This window comes from Drosophila subpulchrella, chromosome 2R (genome assembly GCF_014743375.2).
Source record: "Drosophila subpulchrella strain 33 F10 #4 breed RU33 chromosome 2R, RU_Dsub_v1.1 Primary Assembly, whole genome shotgun sequence".
In the NCBI taxonomy this organism is placed as follows: domain Eukaryota; kingdom Metazoa; phylum Arthropoda; class Insecta; order Diptera; family Drosophilidae; genus Drosophila; species Drosophila subpulchrella.
Window position 1 is genome coordinate 6,543,091 of NC_050611.1, and position 12,780 is coordinate 6,555,870.

The 12,780-nt window shown below is 35.9% G+C and overlaps 5 protein-coding genes across 7 annotated transcripts; 2 read left to right on the forward strand and 3 right to left on the reverse strand.

The window, feature by feature from the left end:
- Positions 1-169: 169 nt before the first annotated feature.
- LOC119550273 (gamma-soluble NSF attachment protein) lies at positions 170-2,052 on the reverse strand. The gene is made up of 7 exons (XM_037858852.1): positions 1,912-2,052; positions 1,772-1,839; positions 1,415-1,530; positions 1,065-1,259; positions 942-1,012; positions 526-883; positions 170-354 (listed from the first exon to the last, which is right to left on the reverse strand). The coding sequence occupies exons 1-7, from the start codon at positions 1,974-1,976 to the stop codon at positions 316-318; spliced, it is 912 nt and encodes a 303-aa protein (XP_037714780.1). The 5' UTR covers positions 1,977-2,052; the 3' UTR covers positions 170-315.
- A 517-nt stretch (positions 2,053-2,569) lies between these two features.
- Positions 2,570-4,370, reverse strand: LOC119549629. The gene is given in 10 exon segments (XM_037857815.1): positions 2,570-2,676; positions 2,727-2,840; positions 2,887-2,985; positions 3,040-3,087; positions 3,139-3,221; positions 3,287-3,474; positions 3,535-3,631; positions 3,692-3,828; positions 3,890-4,241; positions 4,309-4,370. Coding segments are annotated over 10 exon segments (1,287 nt in total).
- Positions 4,371-4,621: 251 nt separating this feature from the next.
- On the reverse strand, positions 4,622-6,292 carry LOC119550925. Of its 2 annotated transcripts, none has more exons than XM_037859942.1 (10): positions 6,238-6,292; positions 5,875-6,175; positions 5,674-5,810; positions 5,518-5,614; positions 5,283-5,467; positions 5,146-5,228; positions 5,043-5,090; positions 4,908-4,992; positions 4,773-4,841; positions 4,622-4,724 (listed from the first exon to the last, which is right to left on the reverse strand). In XM_037859942.1, exons 1-9 carry the CDS (start codon positions 6,276-6,278, stop codon positions 4,781-4,783), a joined length of 1,038 nt encoding a protein of 345 aa, XP_037715870.1. In that variant the 5' UTR covers positions 6,279-6,292; the 3' UTR covers positions 4,622-4,724; positions 4,773-4,780. The 2 variants fall into 2 exon arrangements, with proteins under 2 accessions (XP_037715870.1, XP_037715871.1); XM_037859943.1 differs by having other exon boundaries at positions 4,908-4,971; positions 5,025-5,090.
- A 449-nt stretch (positions 6,293-6,741) lies between these two features.
- LOC119550011 (cell wall protein DAN4) lies at positions 6,742-9,079 on the forward strand. Of its 2 annotated transcripts, XM_037858434.1 has the most exons (5): positions 6,742-6,808; positions 6,873-7,021; positions 7,079-7,140; positions 7,206-7,405; positions 7,460-9,079. In XM_037858434.1, the coding sequence occupies exons 2-5, from the start codon at positions 6,973-6,975 to the stop codon at positions 8,976-8,978; spliced, it is 1,830 nt and encodes a 609-aa protein (XP_037714362.1). In that variant the 5' UTR covers positions 6,742-6,808; positions 6,873-6,972; the 3' UTR covers positions 8,979-9,079. The 2 variants fall into 2 exon arrangements, with proteins under 2 accessions (XP_037714362.1, XP_037714363.1); XM_037858435.1 differs by lacking the exon at positions 6,742-6,808 and having other exon boundaries at positions 6,838-7,021.
- A 227-nt stretch (positions 9,080-9,306) lies between these two features.
- LOC119550014 (eukaryotic translation initiation factor 5A) lies at positions 9,307-10,990 on the forward strand. The gene is made up of 4 exons (XM_037858437.1): positions 9,307-9,441; positions 10,000-10,207; positions 10,450-10,651; positions 10,716-10,990. The coding sequence occupies exons 2-4, from the start codon at positions 10,002-10,004 to the stop codon at positions 10,785-10,787; spliced, it is 480 nt and encodes a 159-aa protein (XP_037714365.1). The 5' UTR covers positions 9,307-9,441; positions 10,000-10,001; the 3' UTR covers positions 10,788-10,990.
- The last annotated feature ends 1,790 nt before the right edge of the window (positions 10,991-12,780 follow it).

A 12,780-nucleotide genomic window follows, 5' to 3' on the forward strand; every position in this document is an offset into this window, starting at 1 on the left:
ATTAGATATACTACATAATATTAAGTCTAACAGGTTTTCATGTGGATTCGAGTACTGGTGACTGAGACCTTCAACTCTGCTCTGTTAAATTGCTTATTTGCCAAGAAAAAAAAGTATATGCTATATAAGTCCCAAACATATGTTTTCCCAATCTTCAAACATCCCAAAATACGTATCTTTGTTTTATTTAATTCTTAAGATATTTAGTACAACGATTGCGATGAAATTTGTATTTAACAGTTTAAATATTAAAAGCGTTATTATTAACGATAAATATATTTTGAATAACAAGCAGACCGAAAAACTTTAATGTATTTAGCATAGACCCCCTTCGTCCTCGGCGTCATTGGTTTCCTAAAAGAGAAAGAAATAAGTTCTTGTTAGTTTTAAAATGTATACCTGAGGATAAATCAGCTGTTTTCACATTTGAGCTATCGATATTTTTTAAAATTTTACAAAAAATAAACATTTGCTATCGGAAATCGAATAAATTATTTTGTATTGAAATAAAATAGTAGTACTTACAACTCCAGCATTATCAACGGCTTTCTTCTCTAGCTGTATTCCTTGAGGTAATGGAATGTTTTTGGATAGAATTGCATACTCAACATCCATGTGTCGGATAAATGGAGATGCCAGCATCCTGGCAGCCAATTCTGGATCCTCGTCATCGAAGGCTTGCAATAGTGTTTGCAATGTGGCAACTTCTTCTGGCTCACAGCAGTTTCCCCATTCTCTGAACGTCTTTTCGGCTTCCACAGAGTCACCGCGTGCTAGTTGTACCATTACCAAGGCTACAACTAACCGCCCAATTTGCCCATAGGATTCCGTTTGCTGATTAAGGCTTATTTCTTTTTTGAGCGCGTTTGTGGCTTCTTCGTACCTGATGGATTTTTAGTTATTAACTTATTTGTCGTTAAGGTGATATTTTGATCACTTACCTCCTAAGTTTCACCAGTATTCTTGAAACTTTCGATGCAAACTCAGCAGCTTGACGGACGGAATCCTCAATCTGTCAGGTATGAATATTAAATAAATTAACAATGACATCAATTAGTACTCACCATTATAACTTCTAGAGCATGTTGGTAGAATCTTAGTGCCAAATCAGGATGCTTGGATTCAGTTAATTTGGCGGCCTTATCCAATGCAGACGCCGCTGCTTCTGGAGAGCCATGCTGCTGATACAAATTAGCAGACTTGTTGGCGTACTCCTCAACTTCGTGCAATTTGTCAGCATCTTTAGACAGCAGGATAATCTGAAAGATACGTAAACTTATTAGATATGAACAGAGATATTCCTCGGTGACTCAGAATTCGTTTCAACCAAAGAAAATTAGAATATTTTGATAATTTGAATTTAATTATAAGAGAATTCTTTGTCACCCCGAATTAGTTAATTTTTTTTGCTAACCTGCTCGTATGCCTTTGCAGCATGGAACCAGGCTTTGTTGTTCTTATAACAGTCGATGGCCTTCAGAAAGCATTCCTTGCTCTTGTCATAGCTTTTGGCTATTCGATATGCAGTGGCTAGAAATATAATTTTATATCACTTTTGGTTACTTTTCATTGATGGCTATTTAATATATGCAAAACATTCTTTAACAAGCTTTCTTATAAATATGTGTATACCCAAACCACTTAGACAAATGTGTATGTGTGTATCCCCAAAATATATGATATTTAATGATTACGTTATACTGTACATACTGGTTTATTGTACGTGGATATTTCTAAAGAATATTAGTCACACAAGCTTGATAACACTTACCCGCTTTGGAATACTCATCGGCAGCACTATCGTAATCAGGTACCCATTTCAACATAGACAATTTCAAGCTGCAAAGATTAAAACATTCAGGCTGTATTCGAAGACTCGTCCATCAATGTAGGAATTATTTTTAAAAGTACCTCTTCTCGGCCTGCTTTACCAGATTCTCCGCTTCGGCAATCTTTTTAGCAGCTACTCCAGACATTTTCAATAACTTTTGTTTTGTAGGAAAAATCAATTATTGTTTACGTTTTGAAAATAGTGTGACCGGAGGCGACAAGTGAATTAACAATACAGAAATCACTGTGGGAGGTGTCTAAACATTGAAAAAACTAGGCTTAGGGACACCCAAAAAAATATTTTTTGGTTAATCTATCTTTAATCTTAAAGATCTATTTAACCGGTGAAATAAATTCAAGTATATAAGAAATTTGTTTGTGCAAAATATTGTATAAATGAGCGAAATCCGAAATATTAATCATATTATAATATCATATCAGCATATAGGAGATGTGATTAAATCGACCTATAATTTCTCAGGCATATATCTTATTATCGGTACCAATCGTCGTTACTTGAGAGTAAAGTCCTCCCATTAAATGAGAAGCTCATCCATTTTAAGAATGCTTCTGTTCAGAAAACGAATCCGGAAACCATTGCGCTTTTTCCTTAATAATTGACCTCATTTGAAATAAAAAAATACGTTTGTTTTTGCCAAATACATATATTTATTGATTTGTGAAATTAAAAAAAAGTGCAAGCCGCTGCGAAATTGAAAAGTGTAGAGTACTTAAGATTCTAACCTAAAAGCATAGTTTTAATTTTTTTTACAAAATATGAGATTATTTCCAAAATATTAAGTAAAGATGCCCCGAAGAAGAGTCCTACAACACTTCCAATTCCAACTGAAAAGATTAGTCTTTAAATAAAGGAGGGGGTATTTTTAAAATCCTACCTATTAGATCTAGTTTGGTCTGGGTGACTGTTCTGTAATATCTCGCAGTGGGTGCAGATGCTATTTGTACTTCGACCACTAACCCCTCATCTTCGTTTATTTTACTTTTATCATCTCGAGACCTAGAAGCGATAGCATTAAAAAAAAGGAGGACAGCCACCAGTCACTTACCCGACAAGACTAATTTGTTGTTCCATGCAGGATGGCAAACAAGCCATATTAGATCCAACATAGCTCTTCACTTTCTCGGCCAGTTTTCCTGAAACAATATGATAAAACCACTTACATTACCATTCGAAACTGTTTTAGCTACCGTGTTCCAAGCAGGAAACATTCGCCACTCCGCAATAGTGCTTTGAACCTGTAAAAGTAAAACGGTTATTGAGTGTTTAATTTAAAGTGGCTTACTTACTTCGATCCTTATGGCTAAATAGAGTGCAGTTGCAGAGTTCCATCTCAATTTCACTTCGGATGAGAGACATACATATCGAAAAACTGTGGTAACATTTTTAAAAAGTCAAGAATTTCATTCATATATGTATATATGTATCAAAACTAACCTGTAAGGAAGACCCTCAATAGTACTTTCACTAGGAAATTTGCAAAGCCTTTGAGAAATTGGCTCCTCAATGACATTATCGTGATTGTGAATCTCCTCGACATTAAAGGAATGTATTGAAGTATCAGGGGAAACTCCATAGCTTAGAGCGTTAAAATAGGGCAGGTCCTCAGGACTGTGAATAAATAACTAAAAATAAATTCGACTAAAATTTTATTGAAGGGACAAACATACGTTTAAGGTTCTTACTTCATATCCATATACCAAGCCACTTCGCAAAACCAATCGTAGATTCCGGTATTTGTCCAGGGAAGAATATTGCAAAGGCATATCTTCGGTACTGTCACTAAGGGAATTTAAAGTAATATCCAAATTGTGTGTCAAGTTTATGACTAGTTAAACTTACTAGTCCATAAAATTGTTAGCAAGAAAGCAGTAACCCATTTCTAGTTCATGAAACTTGAATATTTTTTCGCAGTCCGGTAGCAATATTTCCGCAAAGTATATTTTTTCAAGAAATGACGTACAATTTGTGGGAAATAACTATAACCAAATGGGCAAAAAATAGTTTAAAAAAAATATGTCAAATTGAAAAATACTATACCTCTCTTCTCATGTCTAAAATATCAACTCCACATGAAGAATTTATATCTGGGCAATATTCCGGCTTTATGTACAAGTTATTGGGGGTTATAAAGAGGTAATCGTATAAGGTTCTTGTGTAGGTGTAGGGTTGTTTTTTTCCAGGAAAACGTCGCTGAACAGCCTCTGTAAACTCTTTATTTATCCGACTCTTCGACAGGCAGACTCCAATCGATGGAAAGGTGTTCGTCCAACGACTATATGCAGTGGAGACTCCAATACTCGTGGAATCCGTTTCGTATCTATTCTTCAAAAGAATGAATATTGTAACCATGTTCCATCCAGAAACCAAGATCACAAATATCCAAAATAATCTACAACGATAATTTCGAAATCTGTAATTAGTTTACAGACAACATCTTTATTCTTGAGTAAATATACCTCTTGTTTCTAACGAGAAATATTAAACATTTTGTAAAAGACTTGACTGCTTTTCCCGACATTGTGCTCCGTTTTGATTATGGCTTTTTAACAATTATATAGATATGTACATATATTTAGAGCGCATGGAAAACATATAGTATATATTTATATATGAATATGTCGCAATTCGGCACGCAAGTTTCGATTCATAACCCATCCTTTAATTGGATACCAAAAGATGCACGCGAGGTTTTAATGCATGCGCGAGATTTTTCCAAAGATAAAAAACACAGTTTTAAATAAAAATGTATAAATATATTTAATATTCAACATGTGCAAGCCAATGCAAAGTTTAGAACACAGAATACATTTTCAACAAAAAACGGTTAAGTGTGATTAAAGAATCTTTTGCAATTCCAGTGCCAAAGGAAACGCTGAAAAATATTACTTAAAAACCAGTTAAAACATGATTTAAGTCTTACCATTATAACTAGTTTCGAGATTCTAATTTTATTTCCACCACATACCCTTCCAGATCATAATCTTTGTCTCTATAGGTTTTGGGTGATTTAGATTAAAATTGATAAAAAATCTATTTAATTTATTTTATCGCTTACCCGATACGTGTAATATTTTGATGCACGCAGGACGGTAAGCAAGTCTTGTCAGCAGAAATATTTTCTATAACTTCCAATTTCATTTCTATAAAAAGTATATTTGTATAATAACTTTACCACTCATAGCTAATTCACCTTTAGCCAAGCAGATTAATCCCTGTACACCGCAAAAGTTTTTTGAACCTAAGAAAATCAAACACGGTAAAAATGATCCTATCGATTAAAGTAACCAACTTACTTGGATCTTTATAACTGAACACGGAGCAATTGCATTTATCCATCCCCATTTCACTAAAGCGATTACCAACACACGTCGAATGACTTCGGAAAAAAGTTCAGAGTAAACAAGGATATAGTAAACATTTTACTACGCACCTGTAAGGAGTTCCCTCGATGATATGTTCACTTGGGAATCTACATTGCCGTTGAGAAATAGGTTCGTTGATCGATTTGCGGTTAGGAGTCTCCTCGACTTCGTAAATTTGTTTGGTATGATATGAGGTGATCCCGGGACCTGAACTAGCAAAATTCGGAACGTCCTCATTGCTTTGAACATGCAACTAAAAAATAAAAATGGAATTATCGGGGATCGTATATATTGGGCGTTTACTTCATAGTTATATAGTTTGGGGGGTTTGAAGACCAATCGTAGATTCCTGTGTTTGTCCAACGAAGAGTATTGCAAAGGCATTTTATCGGTGCTCTCGCTAAGGGAAATAAAAGTGAACGGCAAGTTTCATATAAAGTTAAATAATATCAGACGTACTAGTCCATATAATTGTTTGCTAGAAAACAATAACCCAATTCTAGTTCATGAAACTTGAATATTTGTTCGCAGTCAGGAAGCAATTTATCGCCAAAGTAAATTTTGTCAAAAATCTCCGTGCACTTTCTGGGAAGTAACTATAGCCGAAATGGTAAGTCATCATTATCATCATCAAATTAATTAAAGCAATCCTTTCAATACCTCCCTTCTCATGTCTAAAATATCGACTCCACATGTGGCATTTCGTCCTTCACAATATTGAGCCCCACCACGGTAAAAGTCATTTGGGCTTACAAAAAGGTAATCTTTTATCATTCTTATATAGTTGCGTGGTAGTTCTTCCCCGGGAGAACGTCTAAGCACGGCGTTCTTAACTTCATCCATTGAACGGCCCATTGTCAGACATATTCCAACTGATGGAAAAGTCTTTTTCACTCCGCTGCTGGTACAATCCGTATCATTTACATTCTTTAGAAAAATTATCACAAACATCCAAAATAATCTGAAAGGATAAAAATTATAAGATTACATTTTTCGTTCAACAATAAAAAAACTGATTATTACCTTTTATTTTCGATGAAGGCCTTGACTGCTTGTCCCGACATTTTGCTCCGTTTTGTTCTCAGTATCATATTAACTATATTTATATAGAGTTTTTGAACATTTACCGAACAATTATAATTAATCAGGAATGCGATTCAAGTAAATAATTATATTTAATCAGGCACGAAATCTTTCCGACTCATAAACAATGTGTCAAACGGAATGTTGATAACGATGATAATGTTGATTGTTTAAACACATCAATGGGTATCAACACGTTCTCTACCAAGAGGATTGCTCCGTTTCTTTGTGAAAGTGGACGTACCTCTTGAAAGTGTGTTCAACTATAAGTCTGCAACAATTATAACAGAGAAGATGAGCTTGTCCAAGCGTTGATTTTTATGCACCATAGCACACACGCTAGCATTCAGACGCAGCATCTGAAAACTATCTAAGCAACGATCATTCATACATCGTCTTAGGGAGGGATAATAGTACTCAATAGTATAGAATTCAATAATTTGCCTGAACCGTCTTTTACAGCGGGACATCAAATATAGAGACGAAAGTATTTTAAAATCAATCAAAAAATGTTACTGCAATAATATATTTTTAAAAGGGTGAATGATCTACATAGTTTATATCCCCCTCTTTAGTCTGCCAACACACTAATTCCCAACCAGCAAGCAAATAATTTGGATGAAAAACCATTGCTAGTAGTCTTTAGTTGTCTGCAGTAAAAAGTATTCGTACAAAATGTTGGGGAAAGTGAAAAATCGAATTATTGTCATTTACATGACAATAGGTACGAGAGCCAGAGTCTAACATGACCCTTCAAATTAATGTTGTTGTATTCCCTCAGGATTGTTCTATATACTGGTCAATATCAAAGCATCTTCTACCTACATGAGACCAAAACGACAGGTAAATATTCGAAATGGATAACTTTTAAAGAAAAGCGAAAGTGTGCAACGTCATTGATTTTATAGATGTGGTCCATGGATCATCCAGGAATTGTTTTATATAGACAACATCCAAACGCTATGAGAAAGTTTTATTGGTACAACAATCGGACTCCTATTTTGGTTGGAAAAATGCGCTTGAAAAACTACATGCGTAGTATGCAGATGTTACCAAGATATGTACACACACATGTTCCATATCACGAAGCTTATGCCAATTCAAAAAGGTTTGTTATATCTTTTGTAGAGAGGGATGTGATCAATTTTTCTATTTTTTCCAGAAGCGTCTTCAGGGACTTGAATAACGTTCATGGTTTTAAAACCACTGCCACACCTTCTACTACTACAACAGTGGACTACGTTGCGGCCCCTATTAACACAATTGAGTATACTTCGGGTCCCGTAAACCCTCCAGTGGATTTTAATATAGCTCCCGTTAACGCTTTCGTACCGCTTGCTGCGGGAACAGTTTCAAAGGCAGAACGTTTGATGGGCGTTACGAATCAGTGGAGTCATTCTGACTACTCCAATGAAAGCTGGACAAATTGCGCAGAGAACTGCTTCAAAAACTCGTTCCAAGACTATCCAAAAGACCAATATAGCTCCCACAGTATGCCCAGTGAACAACCAGTGACTACGACAACTACTTTGCCTTACTTTAACTATGTTGCTCATACCTACTTTACCCTTGACGATGTAATTCTACCTCATTCTGCATCAAAATTGGCTAAATCTCCAGTAGAGGACCAACAATTTCACCCAAGTCACGCAGAATTTACAACAGAAAGACCTCAAGAGCTCTTTACAGAACGATTACAGCGAACAACACTGCCAATTTCAACTACCACTACGACAACTACTGACATTATACCAGCGAAAACAACTTTTTTTGATTTCGAATATAGCACCAGACCGAGTTGGTTTAGTTCGACAACCTCGACCACAACAACAACAACCGAATCTACATCTACGGTTCCTCAAAATCATCAAATTTGGACAACACCACAACCAACTCAAAATAGCTTTCCTACAGCGAATGTTACAACACAATCCTTCAAACATAGACTAAAGTCCATGAAAGCCACCAAAAACTTTTCGTCAAATATTGAAACTAAATTGAAATTGTTGAAGCTTCATCTGAAAAATTTAGTTACAACCAAAGAAACACCAAAGAGTATACAAAATCTAACCACATCAGCTGTTTTCGAAAGTAATACTACATTACCGGATACGATTTCTAGTACACACACACCCACAACAAGAAGAACAAATGTGAACAGAAAATTGAGAAAACTAAGAGTTTTGGCATCGACTAAAAAAGTTCCGGTTCAAATATCTAGGAATTCCACAAGTCCCAATAAAGCCAAAGTGGATTACAAGAAGTCAAAACGAATTTATCAAAGGCGCAAACACTTTAATTCCACCGTAGCGCCAGAACCAACAAAAAACGCAACAATCGATAAGGAAATCGAATCGATAAATAAGTTTAAACGCCGAACAACAGCAGCCACGCAAAAAACGACAATTATCGATGAAAATGTAATCGTTCGAAATTCGACGAAAGCTATTCGACACACTGTTGCAAAATCTCGCTCCGACGGAATACCTGAAGAAAAATCGCAACTAGTGACAGAATCGGCAATTATGACTATTTCCAGCGGGACACTAAGAATGAGGCAGCCAGTAATTAAATTAAAATCGAAGCAGCACAGCACCAGAAAAATAAAACATTTAGAGAACGACAACTTCATACCATCCCTGCCTATCGAGGTGTATTTTAAAAAAGTAAATCAGCAGTAAACACCGATAGTCTGAAAGTCATGCATATAACTTGTGAAAATTAACAGGGGAATATTAAATATTATTTATACATACAGAGACATTATTAAGCACCAATAAAATATGTGTTTTATTTTCGTTGGCTGGGCCCATGTGGTTTGTATATTTTCTAAACATTTTGAAAATAGGTAAATTAACTAAGATATAAAATGAAATGTATACTTATAGATATTTGTTTACCTCTTTGATGTCTGGCCGAGTTGGCAGGCCACCTAGGGACTTGCAAATGTTCGAATTACCTCGAGTTCCAATTCCACCGTTTCCAAAACAAGCAAATGTGGAATGCTCTGAAAATTCCCAGTGCTAAGATGCACCACTGTTTCTCTCTTATTATTGACCGGAAACAAAACGTGGGTTTGATTCGATAGCAGGGTTCTTTCATTTTACATCTTCGGTTGGAACAGTCACTGGACTTTGCAAGTAGGTTAGTAAATTCGCATTTTTTCGGATTAAAAATTTGCAAATTCACCGGAAAACGCCGGAAATGTTTACAGGCGCCTGGAGCTGGGCCAAACAGTTGGAAAACTAGCGGGTGCTAGTTGAATTAAGCTCCGGTCGCCTCCGCACATTCACTATGTGCGAAAGAAAGCACCTACACACATATGCATATGTACATTTCTGCAGTACACAACTTTCAAGTGCCGTGTCTCGATGACTTTGCCAATTTAAATGTTTGAACATTAAAGTGCTTGGGTGTGCATTTGGCATACGACATTTTGGATACATATGTACATAGAAATAGGTGCCGTGCTTGGCCAGCCCATATATACGTATATGTATGCATTTTTTTCGGCTTGCACACACTCGTATTTACATACATGTGTGCGAATCTGTCTGCCTCTGTATGTATCTATAGGACATTGATGTATATTGTGTGATTTATTTACTGGCTTGTGTCTCTCTTTGTGCTCAAGTGTGATTACATTTAATTCGTTATTAATTACAAAGTAATTAATTGAATCAATTTCTGGTGTCGTGGCAGATATGGCTGAATTGGACGATCACTTCGAAACCACGGATTCCGGCGCATCGGTGACCTATCCCATGCAATGTTCGGCGTTGCGCAAAAACGGATTCGTCATGCTGAAGTCCCGGCCATGCAAGATTGTCGAGATGTCTACTTCAAAGACTGGAAAGCACGGACACGCCAAGGTTCACATGGTTGGCATTGATATTTTCTCCAACAAGAAGTGAGTATATCCCATCGCAGCAGCAGCACCACCACAAAGAAAGCTTCGCCCTGGGTGCTCTTGTATATTATCATCAGAAAGTTTTCGCCAGTAATCTTATCTTGTACTAATAAGTTATCAATACAGTCCACCGATGCAACGCTTTTCCCTGGAAGGCTTTAGCTTAAATTATGCAAGATGTCTGCGAATAGCCAATTCCCCTTACCATACCTAAAATCTTATTTTGTTTATCATCTTTACAGATATGAAGATATTTGCCCATCTACTCATAACATGGACGTGCCCAATGTTAAAAGGGAAGACCTCCAGTTGATATCTATAAGTGATGACGGCTTCCTTACATTGATGACCGAGGGTGGAGATTTGCGTGAAGACTTGAAGGTTCCAGACGGTGATTTGGGCGAACAGTTGCGTTCAGATTTTGACAATGGCAAGGACTTACTGGTGAGTTTTGTTCAGCATTTATTCTGAAAAATCGATCTTATTAATCTCTGGCTTTTGCTTGCAGTGCACCGTTCTCAAGGCGTGCGGAGAAGAGTGTGTTATCGCAATTAAAACCAATACTGCTCTGGACAAATAAGCAAATTGTGTCGCTGTAAATTTCTGTTGCATTTACATCTGAAACAAATTTATTCAAAGATGCTGTTATAGGCTACTTGGCTCTACATCTTAAATCTGGTTCTAACGATTGTAATAAATATAACAGAAACTCGAAGCATCCATGTTTGAATAACTAAGTAACAAGATACACGTTTGCCAATAAAATTTTTTACCTAAACGTCATCCGTAAAATTTTGATCTGCTTATTTTTCTTCTTTTTTTGGGTACCATATGCTGTCTCAGCCGTAGGACGCCTTCTTATAGCATAATTTAAACTGTTTAATGAGAAAAGTAAACAAAATGCTTGATTGACAGTAGTGAATGGCGTCGCAAAGCATGCCGACAGTAAACAGGGCGGGATCCAGATGGGGCGATGCTACTGTTTTTGAATGGGTTCGGGAGATGTTTCTAAGAAACATATATTAACACATTTTATTTGAAAATAGGTGATGTATATTTTAATATACTTATTGAGGCAGGTCAAAAATTTCCAACATAACTTAACGTTTGCATGTAAAATTGTAGTCGCTACAGAGATTTTTAAAGGGATACACAAAACGCCAACATTTTGGAAGAACCATAATGAAATTTTGTTCACCAACCCAAAGAAAGAAGCGTTTGTTATAATGTATTAATTTATATTACGAGGGCAGCTACATATATTTCTGGCCTAATAATAAAAAAGTGAATATCATTTAAAAACTAAAATTTTTATTGTTTTTCAAAGAACTCTATAGCAAAATTTAAAAACTTTTGCACGAGACACCTAAAGAACATGGTTTTTGAACGCTTCAACAGTATCTTTTGGCGACGTTAATTGTTGACCACACATTATTCCCTTGATGTGCGAAAATAGGAGTAATTTTGTGTCAAGGATGACAATTCGACTTTTTGGACGGTTAAAAAGGAGCTAGTTTGGGATAATGTGTAAGATCTCGTATTGTCATGGTACACAATGATCCGTCTTCTTTTGTTCATTTTCGAAATTCTCCGAAAACTTCAGAATTGACCGTCAATTGCTCAACTGTCGCCACATGACCGTTTGTACCGAAGGAACAGGCGACCATTTGCTTTGACTTGGACCGTCTTTATGAGCATAGATTCCATGATTCCTGTGACGATCTTAATAACGTCTTTTGAAGGATGCCTCTATCTCAAAGTATGTCACGACTGTTTTTGGGCCTTCACGACCTTTGTCTTCAAGCTAGCGTCGGCCACGATTGAATTCATTAAACCAGTTTTACACAGTGATGTAGGGTGGTGCTTCATCGCCATACAAATTTTACGTTCATCGATGATGTCGTGATACTCAAAAGTTCTGAAAAAGGTTTGCACGAAAATGTTTTCCAGTTAATTCCATTTTTCTGCTAAGGTAAGTTTTTGTTTAATAGTAAATCGAATCCAAACGTTGTCACACATGATAAAATTGTATGGAGCTTTTATCGATAAAAGTCCAAAATTTGTTTTGGGAATAGGCGAATTGGTCCTAATATGGATAGAAGTGACCTAGGCCAGAAACTTAAATAGCAGCGCTCGTATTATTATTCTTTCATATTTATAACTAATCAATGAGAACGATAAACAATTTATGAACAAATAATCTTATAAATTGTTTAACAAAATTACGGTATATTAACTATACTAATATATTTATTTGGTCAATAAGATATTTATTAAAATAAATGTGTTGTACTACGTGGATTTTCTATTTTGTATCCCTTTTTGTATTGGTAAACCCCGATTGATTCCCAGCTAAGTGATTTTTTTAACTTGACGGCCCTAGGCCCATAACATTTTTCAACACTTTTTCATATATATTTATCAAACTCATTGAGTTTTGGCAATTTTTAAAAGTATTTAATTAATTTATTTTAATTTTCTTTTGGTTTGCTTACAATTTTGCAATATTAATACTTGTTAGCCAGCGGTGTAGTGCAAGAAAGGGAGAGTTTGGGAAATTGGGCACTCCCGCA

Bases quoted from the DNA above. Each gene is read 5' to 3' on its own strand.
- LOC119550273 (XM_037858852.1), bottom strand. From the start codon at position 1,976: ATGTCTGGAGTAGCTGCTAAAAAGATTGCCGAAGCGGAGAATCTGGTA. The intron at 1,531-1,771 runs GTAAGTGTTATC...TTATATTTCTAG, and splicing joins CGATGAGTATTCCAAAGCGG to CCACTGCATATCGAATAGCC. The intron at 884-941 runs GTAAGTGATCAA...AAAATCCATCAG, and splicing joins ATACTGGTGAAACTTAGGAG to GTACGAAGAAGCCACAAACG.
- LOC119550925 (XM_037859942.1), bottom strand. From the start codon at position 6,278: ATGTCGGGACAAGCAGTCAAGGCCTTCATCGAAAATAAAAG. The intron at 5,229-5,282 runs GTGCGTAGTAAA...TTTTTTCCGAAG, and splicing joins ATCGAGGGAACTCCTTACAG to TCATTCGACGTGTGTTGGTA. The intron at 4,993-5,042 runs GTGAATTAGCTA...TACTTTTTATAG, and splicing joins ATTAATCTGCTTGGCTAAAG to AAATGAAATTGGAAGTTATA.
- LOC119550011 (XM_037858434.1), top strand. From the start codon at position 6,973: ATGTTGGGGAAAGTGAAAAATCGAATTATTGTCATTTACATGACAATA. The intron at 7,022-7,078 runs GTACGAGAGCCA...GTATTCCCTCAG, and splicing joins TGTCATTTACATGACAATAG to GATTGTTCTATATACTGGTC. The intron at 7,406-7,459 runs GTTTGTTATATC...TATTTTTTCCAG, and splicing joins GCTTATGCCAATTCAAAAAG to AAGCGTCTTCAGGGACTTGA.
- LOC119550014 (XM_037858437.1), top strand. From the start codon at position 10,002: ATGGCTGAATTGGACGATCACTTCGAAACCACGGATTCCGGCGCATCG. The intron at 10,208-10,449 runs GTGAGTATATCC...TCATCTTTACAG, and splicing joins GATATTTTCTCCAACAAGAA to ATATGAAGATATTTGCCCAT. The intron at 10,652-10,715 runs GTGAGTTTTGTT...TTTTGCTTGCAG, and splicing joins ACAATGGCAAGGACTTACTG to TGCACCGTTCTCAAGGCGTG.